Source organism: Sus scrofa, chromosome 2 (assembly GCF_000003025.6).
Source record: "Sus scrofa isolate TJ Tabasco breed Duroc chromosome 2, Sscrofa11.1, whole genome shotgun sequence".
In the NCBI taxonomy this organism is placed as follows: Eukaryota; Metazoa; Chordata; class Mammalia; order Artiodactyla; family Suidae; genus Sus; species Sus scrofa.
The window spans coordinates 29,782,403-29,796,389 of NC_010444.4; the positions used below are offsets into that span (position 1 = coordinate 29,782,403).

The window sequence follows — 13,987 nt, forward strand, 5'->3', positions numbered from 1 at the left end:
TTCTGAGGATTTTAATAAATCCAGTAATTTCCTTTGGGGACATGTTTATCAAATTTGAATCAGCCATATATATATATGTGTATATATATATATACATATATATATATGTATATATATGTGTCACATTTCAATATATTCCTATCAACTGGAAACCATCTATTATTAAACGGTAAAGCAACCATCCTCGAGTCTGTGGCCTTCTCCAGAAATTTATTTCCTGCTGGTTTGCAAACACCCTTAAGTTGATCCAGATGTTAATCGACAGCGTACCAGCATTTGTGATTGTCCTCAGGAGAAGGAATTTTCTGGATGTTTCTACCCCACCTCTAGCTTTTGTTGCCTGATTAAGTGTTGGTGTGAAGTTACATGTTTCTAAGCAGACTAACTAAAAGCAATATACCTGAGAGTTTGACAAACATTCTGAGATTGTGACAACATTTATGAATAAGAAGCGTTTCATCTGGGTGCTAATAAAATGGAACACATCAGAAATGATTCAAAATCCAAATATGGTTTTATGGCATGATAACCTTGAATTTTCATTTTGTCCTTGATTGTTCATAATAAGTAACTATTTTTTGTGGATCAGAAGACAAAGCAACAAACAAGCAAGTTACAACCACAAAAACATAAAGATAAATTTGTTCTCTTTCACAAGAGAATCACTTAGAAATTGTGCCCAGTGGCTGTTGCAGCATTTGTGAGCTAACCTTTATTAATAGCCCAGGTGTGCTTCTGAGTGTCATTGAGATTTGTAATTCACCAGGGCAGCAATTTTTTTTCCTGGCATCATTAGGAAAGGAGCAATCAAAACTCACAGGTCTGGGTTATTCTAGACCATCACAAAATAAAATGCAAATGCCCTCGGTTAAATGAAATTTGGACTCAAAGATGATCCTCAAGTGGGTTTTATTAAATCAGTGGCTCCAGTTTCCTCCTGCCTCTGCACAGATCTCAAGCCCTCCTAAGTCTAGGTTAAGCAGAAAGAAAAAACAACAGTTTTGCTCTCAATGCAATAAACTAAAATTCTGCATAAATGGCCTGGTTTGGGACTGCTTGGCCATAAGCAAATGCAAAGCATGATCAACAAAGACCACTCAGGCAAGCACTGATGAAAGAAAACGGACCAACCAAGTAACAGTGGATATTCAGTGGGTGCCTGCTGCCAGCTGTAGTATTTCCTAATCCTGTGAGTCTGTAATATGAAACTACTATCAATAGGCTGTCACCCTGTACCATATGTGCAAATAGAAATATATGAGGAGAGAGGAAGTGCTTATGCCCATAGTGCAACTGGCTTGGGGGAGGGAGGATGAAAGGGACAGGAAATTATATTTATATGGCCATAAAGTGGTGATTCTGAATTGGATGTGTTATCATTCATTGTCTGCTGTATTCCTGTGCTGGTTTAGGGGTAGATAGAAGGTTCAGTCAACGACTGGATTGATTAGGTCCTGACTTATCAGTCCTAGAAGTTTCGAACTTAGGGTTTAAACCCCAGGTGCAGTTGCCCAAGAACGTAAGTTCCGTCAGACCACCTGGGACAGTTGCAAGGTCAATGTCTAGCTGCCACCACTAGCAGCTGTGTTTTAAAGGAAATCGCCCAAAGGTACACTCTCCTGAAATTATCCTGCAGACTGTGTTGGAGAGGCATGGAGGAGAGGAGAGAACCTTCCAGAACTGCTAGGGTTAGTGCCCATCAAGCATAAGATTTGATTCTACTTCGGTTTTCATTTCCACCACTCTTTCCATCTTCTTTCTGTTCTTGCTCTACGCCTTTGGTTCTCCTCAGTCTTCCTTGCTTTTTCTCTTCTAAGGGCCTTTAAATCTCATCTTTCATTTTAAAAACAATCCTCCCTGGAGCAGTTTGTGGATCAACAAGGAATGCTTTCTTAATATGATTCTCAAAGTTTCCTGACCACAAGAGTCACCTGGGGAGCTTGATAAAATACACAGTCCCAGAGTCAGTGCCTGAGGTGGGGTAGGCAGTCTGCACATGACAAGCCCCCAGACGGAGGGTGGTAGCTGACCATACACTGAGAAACTCTGAGAAACTCGGCTGAGGGTTCTGTGCCTGTCAGGGGCATGGCTCAATAGCTAAATACCAGTTCTAAGAACATTCTGGCTGCCTTTACCTTCATATTCAGGGGCATGAAGGCAAAGACGCATTTGCTGCCTGTGTGAGGGTTTGAGGCTAAATGTCCTCACCTTTTCTTATCACTATTTCCTTGAAAAATAATGGAAATGCTCTTGAGTCAGAGCTCACCACTCAGAGGTTGTAACCAGGACCTAGACATTGGAGGCAAAGCAAGTGAGCTTGAGGTGCTGAAGCTTCCCATGTTAATTAAGCTGCCTTCAGGGCTGATAAAATCTTGCTATTTTAAAGGTCAGAGGAATAATGTCAAGGCTATGGTACATGTATCAAGGAGCAGCATGATTTTGAGGGTGGGGAAATAGCTAATGCATTTTCATATGTAAAGAGAGAGGGTTTGGGAACAGAAACAGGGTCCTATTTGCCAAAGTGACCCTTTCTCCAATGAGGAGCTACGTAGGGCCAGAGGAGACTGAGCCACTCTGTCCTGTTTGCCCTAAGTCTAGTTAATGGACGCCCGAACCATCCACATCCTGGAAGGCTCATCTAAGAGTGTGATATTCCACAGGCTATTATTTCATTAACGAGTGGTCTTAGAGAAATTAATTTTCATAATTTGCCCCATAAATGAAATCCATATAGGTTGGGAGACAAGACACTTTCCTTAGAAGACAGAAACTATAAAGAAAATTAGCTTTTCAAAGAACGAATTCCTATGTCTCTCTCTCCAGGCACTTATTCTTTTGGGTACCGGCCATGCACAGGTGAGTGCAACAGGTGTGTGGCTACTTGGAGAGCGCAGAGGCCCAGAATGTTGAGGTAACAGGTGTGAGATGAGGTGAGAGGGGTGGAGGCAGCCAGATCGTGGAGGTCATGCTAAGGAATTTGGATTTTTCTCTTTTAAGTGCAGTGGGAAGCCATTAAAGGGCACTAATATGAAAGTTGGAATAGACATTGTATATTAAATCAAGCTCACTCAGATTATAAATTACAGAGATATACTGGATTTAGCCCCAATGGTGTAGGTTTGTTTGGGAAATTAACAAGGAAGGGGGAAAGCATAGGAGAGGCCAGCACACAGGCTCCTTGGTGGTCTCTGCTCCAGATGCACAGCCTAACTTCATCCAAATGACCAGTAGTTCTGCCATTCCTGCTCTTGACTGCCCCATTTCTCTGTGCTTCTTGCTTCTGTGAGTTTCCTGCTTCTCCCTGAGCTCTCCTGCTCCAGCCCTAGTTGCTTACTCGCCTTCTCATGGCTTCTCTGCTTCATGGCTTCTATTTCCTGTCTTCTCTTTATATTTCTTTTGGCTCCAAGGCCGCTGTACCATCTGAATTACTTTCTTTGTGTCTTCTGATGGAAGATTGAATGGCTGGAGACCAGCCAGTAGCTTCCTTTTACTCATTATTTTAGATTAAGATGTCAGAGATCACATGATACAAAGCACAGCTTGCCTGAGTAGACAGTGGTGGTGCGGGTTGACCCTTGCTCAGGAAACTGTGGATATGGCTGGCATTCAGGGCTCTATGGCATTTTCAGTATAAACCCGTAATTCTGCGTGTCCTTTTCTCCCTTCGCTGTTGAAGGGTGAAATTAGCAATGGAATCAGTTGGCTGTCAGTGTTCCTCTTCAGTCAGTAAGAGGCTTGCCCTTGGGTGCATCCTCAAAGCTAGTTTTGATGGTGTAACTTTGGTGGTCTTTGCTCTACAAGCAAAATGACCTTGAGGCTGGAATCTGTGACCTTGGTTACAATATCAGGATGGATGCTAGTTGGACGCTTAAGTTATCCTTCTAAATACAAGCAAGCCTGTCTGAAGAAGTGGATCCTGGCAATTGGCATTCTGGCATCCAAGGACTTGTTCCCCAAATCAATTCAGAATGTCAAACCCTTTTTTAACAGACTTTTCCTTGCCTCTTGTTTAATGAAGTCATTTTGATAGGTTGAATTTCTTTCTTTCTTTCTTTCTTTCTTTCTTTCTTTCTTTCTTTCTTTCTTTCTTTCTTTCTTTCTTTCTTTCTTTATTGTTTTTTTTAGGGCCACACCCATGGCATATGGAGGTTCCCAGGCTAGGGGTCCAATCAGAGCTACAGCTCCTGGTTATGCCACAGCCACAGCAATGCCAAATCTGAGCTGCATCTGTGACCTACACCACAGCTCACGGCTACGCCGGATCCTTAACCCACTGAGCCAGGCCAGGGATCAAACATGTGTCCTCATGAATGCCAGTCAGATTCGTTTCCAGTGAGCCATGACGAGAACCCCAAACTTTCTTTTTCTTTCTTTCTTTTTTTTTTTTTTTGTCTTTTTAGGGGAAAGCCTGAATTTCATTGTGGATTTGGATTTTTAATACCATCTCTTCTTCTCCCTCTACTATGTGAGGCCAGCCCAACTAACACCGGCTGTGTTTGAGTTGTCAATCCTGGTTATGCTCCAGGACACCCACGGAGCAGTGTTCTCTGTTAGATAATGCCCAGCTCCCATGAAAAAGTTGATATGGGCCATGCCCGTATATTGGTCTAAAGCTGTGGGTTTAAGAAGCTTCCTGGGAGGATTTCTCAGCAGCAATGGGGCGAACTCCGCAACAGCACAAGACAGTGTCAACAATACTCTGTCTCAGTCAGGAAATGACAACAACGGTCAATTTTCATTTCAGCAACTTAAAACTGCTATTATGAAAACATGGGATTCACTTGTGGGGTTTATATGAACTTCAAAGTTATTTATGCTCTCTTACTTTAGGCCACTGCCATTGCTGCCATGAATTATACTGATAGTTTTCTATACTGCCAGTCATTACACACTCTCAGCCTTGCTCCTCCTCAATTCTTTAAGTAGTAGCCAGAATCATCTTTCTAGAATGAAAATCAAATCATGTTACTCTCTTGCTTAAAAACTTTCAGTGGCCCCTGATTGTCATCCAAATAAGACCACGCTCCTCCTAGAGGAGCCCTATGCCTTTGGGAAGGCTGTGCTTCCCTCGCCCCGCAGTCTCAGCATTCTCACCCCTTGACTTGGAGAGATCTGCACTCCACTCATCCTGAATGTTCCTCAGTTCCCCCAAATCCTGTGTTCTCTTACTCCCTTACCTTTTCACATTCTCCCCCTATGGCTTTCTGGGGGGGTTGCTCCTGACCCCTCCCCACTCCCAACTCTGTTGAGAACTGCCTTCCGTGTACTCCCCCTCCCCTTTTGCGTAACTGTAGCACTTTCTCTCACTGGTCTGTAAACTTCTTGAAAGTAAAGCCAGGCTTGTTCACACCTGTGCTTCTGGTGCCTGAATATTCCTTACTATGTAGTAGGCATTAATGGGTATTTATTGAATGGATGTAAGGTTTCGGGTAACTGGTAGGTTTAAAAAGGAACCTGCGTTTTAATAGGAGCATTGAATCAGAGTTTGCCTTTTTGTAGAACTTTCTTCTCTTCAAGACATCGTTATGGACTGAATATTTGTGTCCTCCCCAAATTTGTATGTCAAAACCCTATGCCCTGATATGATGAGCTTAGGAGGTGGGGGTCTTTGGGAGGTAATTAGAAATAGGTGAGAGCATAAGCATGGAGCCCTCAGGAGTGGAATTAGTGCCCTTACAAGAGTCATGAGAGAGCTTCTGTCTTTTCTCTGCTCTCTGCCAGGAGAGGATGTAATGAGGATCAGCAGTCTGTAGCACAGAAGGCGGTTCTCACCAGAACCGGGTGCTGCTGGCACTCTGATCTCCGACTTCCAGGATCCAGGCCTGTGAGAAATACATTCCTGTTGTTTATAAGCCTGTAGTACTTTGTTATAACAACCCAAGCAAAGACACACATTGTCACATCGATCCATGGAATATCATATAACTTCTTATAAAACGAGTTTTGTGCTTGGTAAGCCAGTGCAGAACGATTTTATAGCCTTTATCACAGGCAAATCAAAGAAATGTGGATTATGGCCTCTTCTTTGCCCACTGCAACTTCCAAAACACTCCTAAGGTCCGACAGAGTGGAAAACACTCTTCTGTCAGTGCCCCAGCGGACCCTTAACTGCTCGCCTGCCTCTGCTGCAGGCAGCCTGTCTTGGAAGGGAAGACATGTCACCCTCTTGCACAAGTGTGATGATTTGTGGCTGAGAAAGAAAAGTCTGCTCTCTGAACCACATGCCCCCTGGTGCAGGCAGGCTAAGGAAAGATGAATGACATTATAAGACAGACATCTGAATGTTTCGTATTAAATTAGTCCCACAGAGTGCCCCGAATTCTCATTCCATAAATCACAAAGTAAAGTAAACTCACTCTCAGGTTAGACTGTTGTGACTTTGGCCTGTGGTGTCATGGATAATCTGAGAATAGTTAAACATTTGTCTGAACTAGTAATAATTTTCAACATATTTACTCAGTGGCAAAGAAGTGATCCAGACTGATTTCTGTTGCCAGAAACAGCAGGTAAATGGGAGTCAGCCAATTCAGGAGATTCCAAACAAGAGTCACTGCTCCTTGGTCCCCCTGTCTGCTCTGAAACTGCCTTGAGCTCCTCCAGGAGCCAGGAGGAGCTGGGGAGTAAGACAAGTAAACTGCACCCTTACCACAGAGCAGATGCAAAAAAGCACTCACGGATGCATCCTCCTCCCCACCCCTTTACTGAATAAATGGTAATCCCAGCACCATTTTGAAGTCCACTTTTACTTTGGTCCAAGCAGCCTAGAGTTAGGAAGGGCCGCGATTCCACTAAAGCCACATTGCTCTTCAATGGCAGTGGTTTATTCCGAGAATATTTTACATACCTTTGGATCTATTCTGGTTCTTCCATTTCTGGGCTGACCCTGTGATTCCAGGGGACCCAACAGGATGGAAGGAACAGTCTGTGGTTTATAAGCCCGCTCAACTCCATGCCAACTGGCTGAGTCTCATCTGAGCTGCTGCTTCCTCTACTATAACATAAGGAAAGTAGACTCTTCCATCCCTAAAGCCCACCCAACTTTAAAAGTCTGATTTTGATTCAGTAGCGAGATGCAATTGGGCAACAAGAGTTGTGACAGCCAGAATTCCAGCTGACTGAGGGAGCCTATCCCTAGACTTTCTACAAGTTTGAAAGTGTTTGCTAGGACCTTCGTCTTCACCCTCAGGACAGCAATCCAGATTTCACCATAGCGACAGAAGGACAGAAGGAAGCCACAGCACGGCTTAGTGTTGGCCAAGGATGGGAGGTGCTTCCTCCCAGCAAAAGATCTCTGGACTTCGCGTCAAAGGCCTGATGAAGGACTTGCCTCCTGCATTTGTTGGGCAAGTCTGTTTGTGTAAGGATCAAATGAGATTGATTATAATCATGGAAGGGAAGGGCGCTAATACTGTCAGAGTGTGGACACATGCCAGGTACCCTGCTGGACTTTCACACTATTGTCTGTTTTATTCCATGCTAATAACTGCCTTGAGGATACATAGGTTTGTTTTTTTTTTTTTTTTTTTTCCTACTTCTACTTTTTTTCTTTTTCAGGCTCACTCATGGCATATGGAATTTCCTGGGACTGGGAACCAATCTGATACAACCTACATCCCAGCTGCGGCAATGCCAGATCCTTAACCCACTGTGCCACAGCAGGAACTCCCTCCAGCTCCTACTTTTACATTTAAAAAATGGGGAAACTGGAGTTCCCGTCATGGCTTGGTGGAAACGAATCTGACTAGCATCCATGAACACGCAGGTTCAGTCCCTGGCCTCGCTCAGTGGGTTAAGGATCTGGTGTTGCCATGAGCTATGGTGTAGGTCGCAGATGCAGCTCGGATCTGGTGTTGGCTGTGGTTGTGGTGTAGGCCGGCAGCTGTAGCTCTGATTAGACCCCAGCCTGGGAGCCTCCATATGCTGCAGATGTGGCCCTAAAAAGACCAAAAAAAAAAGGGATAACTAAGTTTCTGAGCCGTGAAATATCTTGCCAAAGCCATCAGCCAATAAGTGGCAGAGCTGATATTTGAACCCAGATCTGCCTAACCTCAAAGCTTGTAGAAATTTCAGGTATGGTTATCAGCAGTCCTAAACCTGAATTCATGGGGTACCTTCAAGGAATAATTTTACGATGGTTTAGTCACTGCCTGCTTGGAAGATTTCCCTGATGACAGCTAAGTTAGGCAAAGTGCATTACATTTGGATGACTAACCCGAGGTAGGGGGTGGGGAGACTGCTGTGTGCACGAGAGAGGAGCCTCCTTGGCTCGTGGGGACGTAGCCAGCCATCAGGGGTCTCACTTCTCCACCCCAAAGCTGTATTCATCTGTGTGTTAGTTGCTAGGGCAGCCCTAACAAAGTAGCATATGCTGGGTGGCTTAAACAACAGAAATTTATTTTCTCACAGTTCTGGAGGCTAGAAGTCCAAGATCAACGTGCCAGCAGGGTTGGTTCCCTCTGAAGGGTGAGGGAAGGATTTGTTCCATGCCTCCGCTCTAGCTTCTGGCAGTTTGCAGACAATCTGGTGTTCCTTGGCTTGTAGAATCACCACCCTGATCTCTGCCTCATCTCCATGTGACATTCTCCCTGTGTGCCTGTGTTCAGATTTCCCCAGTCATGTTGGATTAGAGGACCACCTACTCCAGAATGACCTCATCTGAACTAATTACATCTGCAATCGTCTGTTTCCAAATAAGAACACATTCTGAGAGGCTGGGCTTTGGGACTTTGACATGTGAATTTTTTTTTTCCTGGTTGGTGGGGGGGGGCTACAATTCAACCCATAACAATCAGTAAGATAAGTCTCAACTCTCACCTCACATAAGCACTTCATCTGAACGCAAGTGCTCTACCATTAAAGATGGCAACGTTCTTTCTTGATGGCATGTCTCTCTCCCTTTTATGTCTTTCTTGCTTCTTACTAACACTGAAGTCTGATATTAATGGAAAAACCATTAAAAAAAACTATTATCCTATGAGGTAAAGTGAATGCACTCAACTGTGAAAGGAAGACTTATCGATCAATTTCAGTTAAACCTTGCTTGTCTGACACTTTGCAGCGAAGGAATGTGTTTTTATTGCCTGGCCAGATAGTTCAGATTTCCAGTCAGTCTTAGTAAAGGCTCCTTTTATAACATTGATAAAATTTTATCACAGAGCTATGAAAACAAAATTAGATTTCATAACTCACATCAGGCCTTGAAGGGGATGCCTCTATAAATTTTACAAACCTTATCAAGTTTTAATGCACCTCTTCTGATAAATATTTTTAAAATATCAACTTCTACTTTACTTCATATGTATATATGAGTGTATATAAATAAATGTGTGTGTGTGTGTATAATATATACATGTATTTCTCTCTCTGTCCCTTGTAGGATAGAAAACTTTTTTCACCTACTTGAAAACAGAAGACTGACAGGCCAATTATTTAGATTGCCAAAGACTCTAAATTTTAGGAAAATCCACTTCTAGAAAAGAAATCTGTGTCATTTATTTAAAAATTGAGTCCTGGAATTTATCCTTCAAAATAACTGGATTTTTCATGGTCAGATTTTGAAGAATTACCAACACTGATAAATCAGTTATAAGTTATAAATTCATAATAAGACATATGATAATCAAGGGCAGAGTTAGCCATAGCAATTTTGTATTCTAGTGAAAAATCTGTATACTTTCTCTAGTCTTTCCATGCTGTAGTATGGCCTGTTGGGAAAAAAATTGCATATGTGTGGAGCACATATTTTGTCTCCCCAGCTAGATGGTAATTGCCTAGACAACAGAGACTCTTATTTTCATTCACTTGGGGCAGGGCTCTACCCACAAGGACTCAGTGATGCGGCCCAGCAGTCCCACTGCCAGAGCACTGTGACAGCAAGACAAGGTTCAGCCACCTTCCACTCGTGCTAAACTGCGAACCAAAATTACAGCAGTACAATGGAAATGGAGGGTCTGCTTTATGGAATTTGATTTCAGTCAGCTGTTCAGGAACTACAATCCTCAGAGTCAGATTAAATCGAGTTATAGTTGGATAGTCCCCTCTGCTTTTCAGTGGCAGGAAACATTTCTCAATATTGGGCAAATGAAATAAATGGCGTCGTGTAAACTAGGCAACTGGTATTCTTAAAAATAGATCTTTGATGATTATACATTTTTGTCTCAAGTGCCGAGTTTGAAGAAACATCCAGAAATTATGTGAAATTACTTATGAATGAATGGACAACATTGAAAACCTCAGTAGATTATTGTAAAGGAGTTCTCATACTGTTTTGATTCATATACTCCTTTGAGAATCTTTTGAAAAGCCATAAACTTACAAAAGGCACATATAAAAAATGTTTTTCTCATACCATTTCATGGCATTCACAGGCCTCCCTGAAAAACACTCGTGAACTTCCAAGCAAAGAACTCCTGATATAAGAGAAGATATTTCTGATTTCCATATCTTTACGGTTTGGAGGGACATGGGACGTACCTCTTACTGGAAGATTTCGAAATGTCAGCAGATGCAAATTCTTGCTTTCACTGTGGTCATGTTATCTTGTTATGTTAAAAAACAATAAACCATGAAGATTTCTTATCATCTTTGAGTGTGATTTTTTTTTTTTTGCATCTATGGATCTTAAGTGGGAAAAGATAAGGAAATATAAACTTCAACAGTCTTGTTAATATTGTGCATTCCTTGGAGAAAACACTTATTACCTGGAAGGAAAAAGCTAATTAAGTCGACATTTCTTACAATCACGAAGCCATTTTACTTCCTGTTCTTACAGACAGAAGGGAATACATGCTGTTTTCCTTTTGTCTGTCAGGAGAATAATGGGGAACACTGACAGCCCTGGCAGTTGGGAGCTGAAACTCAGCAGAAAAGTGACCACAGGTATCCAGAACCTGCCCAAAGTCACTGCCTCTTGTCCATAGAGAAACAGGGTATCTTGGTTTGGAACTCACAGTTCTATCCACTGCTCTTCTGTTTGTGCACTTATGTAACATTAGGATCGGGGTTAGGGGTTAGGGTTAGGGTGCTTCTAAACATTTAGATACTTGGATTATTTTATCCCAAGTCATGTTACAGCTCTACTTCAGTTAATGTAGTCAAAGGATCCTGTGCAGTCAGCCAGAAACGATGTTAAAATGCCTTCTAACTCCTTTTAAGGTATTGTTTAGAAACCTCCTTAAAACTTTTAACCCTTTATATGAAAAGATGTTGGATTATGATTAATATTGCTTTCCTTGGCTGGAGTTCTCAGATTAGAAAAGGACACTGCACCTGGAGCCAAAGGTACCCTACAAAGCGGCTCTGTCTCTTCTCTGCTTTGTTTCAGAGCTTAGCATGATGCCTGCAACACAGTAGGCGCTCACTAAATCTTTGTCAAATATCAAACAATGAGCTGACTTTCCACTCTGGCTGTGCTTCTTACTTTCTCCTTTGTGACATGAGAATTATATTTCCTTCTACCCCCTAAAACTTGTTTTTAGCACCAGATGTGCTAAAGCATGGAAAAGCATATTTCCTTCTTACCTGAATAAAAGGTATAATCTTCAAAATTAGGCAGATGAGCTCATGCAGATATAAAAGAAGTAAGTATAAATGTATTATTGTAGGGGAAAGAAAGGGATCACAGACTTATAGTTCAAAGTAAGATATTTTTTGTTTTATAGAATTTTGAAGCTGAAATGAAGGAGGCGACTGCTCCGTCAACAGAAGTGAAGGACCACCACACCCCAGGACTTAAGGCAACAAGATGATGAGTTTCTTTCATTCATGGGTACAATCTAAGACATCTCAGAGCTTCCCTGTGGCCAGTAGGGGAAGGATTATGTAACAGTCATGTAAGTTGGGAGAAGGGACCTTCTGATGTTCAATAGCAGAGGTGGGAGGCAAATGCCATAGTTGAAAGTTAGCCAAAATTATTTTAAAGGGCTATTGATAACATACATTTATAAGGTTCTGGTTTACTCAAGTATTTGAACAGCAAGGAGTACCCCAAACTCAGAGGAAATTGGCATCATTTATTCATACAGTGTATATTTATGGAATTTCTATGTTATGCTATCACTGCTCTGGGAGCAGGGGCTACAATGCCGAACGAGACAGAGTCTTGGTTCTCATGGACCTTACTAACCTAGTGATAACACACAGTCCATCAAAAAGGGAAGCAAATTAAGAAGTGAGAAAACAACCGTTGATAAATGCTATGAAGGAATGAAATTGAATAAAGGGATAGAAAGCCACTGGACAAGCCATTTTTCAAATGCACAGTAGTTGTCAAAAACTTTGTTGAATGGATAAGTAAATGAATGGTGATTTCAAAATTTCAAAATATCATTTTGCAGAGAATAATCACTGTAATTTGCTACTTTGGAAGCACTCTTTTATAGAGTTTGGGGAAGAGAGCAGTGGACTTGGAGTTAGTAAATAAGGACTTAGGTCTGCTGTTATCATCAGACTGTGTGACCTTGGGAAATTCACCTCGCCTGTCTGTGTCTTGAATATAGACTGGCAAACACCGATTCAGCAGAAAACTCTAAACGTTTAGATATGCCAGCTTCTAACAGAGGCAAAGTATAACAAATGCTGAGATGTCCTCAAAAATGTTACAGAATTTATATTTATCTCAGGAGAACTACAGTGTCATCACTGCCACCACCTCTTCCATCACCACCAGGTGGTCAGAAGGAGTTGTCTCCCAGGAGGCAGGAGCTCAGGTGCTGAAATCAATGAGTGTTGGCTGAGGAACTACCTGCTAAGCATCAGACACCATGGTAGTTCTTTACATTCATTAACCTGTTTAGCGCTCACAAGAATTACTAGCTCCATTTTGCAGATCTGGAAACTGAGGCACTGACATCAGATAACTTGCCTGTGGTCTCATAGTGAAGAAGGGGCAGAATGAAGCCTGACACCGAAAGCATGAGCACTAACCCCTTACATAACAACTACTCCATTTGTCCATTCAAGAAGTATTTTTTTGAGCACCTACTATGTGCTAAGAACTTTTTGATCAGGTTCAGTTTGGCAGTAAGTGATAACACTCCTTTGTGTCCAGAAAAAAAAAAAGCAAGTGCACAGAGGAGAGAGAATAAAGGGGGGTGAATACAGAGTACACGCTCTTGTTCCTTTGATTGAACTCAGGAGAAACAACATTTTTTTTGCTACCACTCTCTGAGCTTCTGGAATCTCTCTGTCTGCTCTCTGTTTGAACTTGGGCAAATATAAAACTTACATTTTCTCTGTTCCTGGAGCTTTCAGAATCCCAAAGCATTTGGTTTAGATTAAATCCCTTGACCGAGGCATTATAATTCGGCTTCAACACAGATGATCCCGTCACCCGTCACCTTATCTAACCTAACTGCTTATTACAGTAACAGAGTACACTAGTCTGGAGGCAGGGGCAGGCCCGGGGAGAGAAGGTCACGCAGGTTTAGCAGCCACATGTACACAGCAGGGTGGTGTGCTTTTAGAATCTCGAGGGGTGGATTCATAAAATCCAATCAGGAGCATGTGTATGCATTTATAGAAGCCTTTATTTTATTTATTTATTTTTTTGCCTGAATCTAAATTATAGAGATTTTAATAGCTCCAGTAATTAGACAAGTATGCAGTCAACCCCATTATGTTCCTGTGTAATATCACACTCCCCAGGGCCCACCTTCCCTGCTTGCTGGTCTCCCTGCATGGGCCCCCGGCCCCCTATTTTCTACCATAGGGAAGCAGTTTTCTTTTCAAAGAGCTCACTGTTCACATTGTTTTTGTTCCTTCAATCTGGAGGTTGGATTTGCTTTCTCAGCGGTTTCCCCATTGCATTGCCCCGTGGTGTAAGAAAAGGATAGAGAGGGGCCTGATCTTTCGTCCAAATTCCCCACCATGGCTAGTGCCTAGGGCATGTGGGAGGCTGCACAGTGGATGCCATCACGGTCGAGAAGGCACTTAGCACGGTGACTGGCACAGGCTAGACCCTTCACCAACACTCACAACTAACTCAGCT

General features: G+C 42.4%; 1 protein-coding gene across 8 annotated transcripts in view; it reads left to right on the top strand.

Moving 5' to 3' along the window:
- Nucleotides 1-13,987, top strand: part of LOC100517025 — a 431,209-nt gene extending 417,222 nt beyond the window's left edge. For 6 of the 8 annotated variants that reach the window (XM_021085287.1, XM_021085289.1, XM_021085291.1 and 3 more), the window contains one exon: nucleotides 11,661-13,987. In XM_021085287.1, coding sequence (XP_020940946.1) covers nucleotides 11,661-11,747 — 87 coding nt within the window. In that variant the 3' untranslated portion in view covers nucleotides 11,748-13,987. Of the gene's footprint in view, nucleotides 1-10,367; nucleotides 10,582-11,660 lie in introns of those variants that run through there. The other 2 variants (XM_021085290.1, XM_013994471.2) reach the window with 1 other exon arrangement.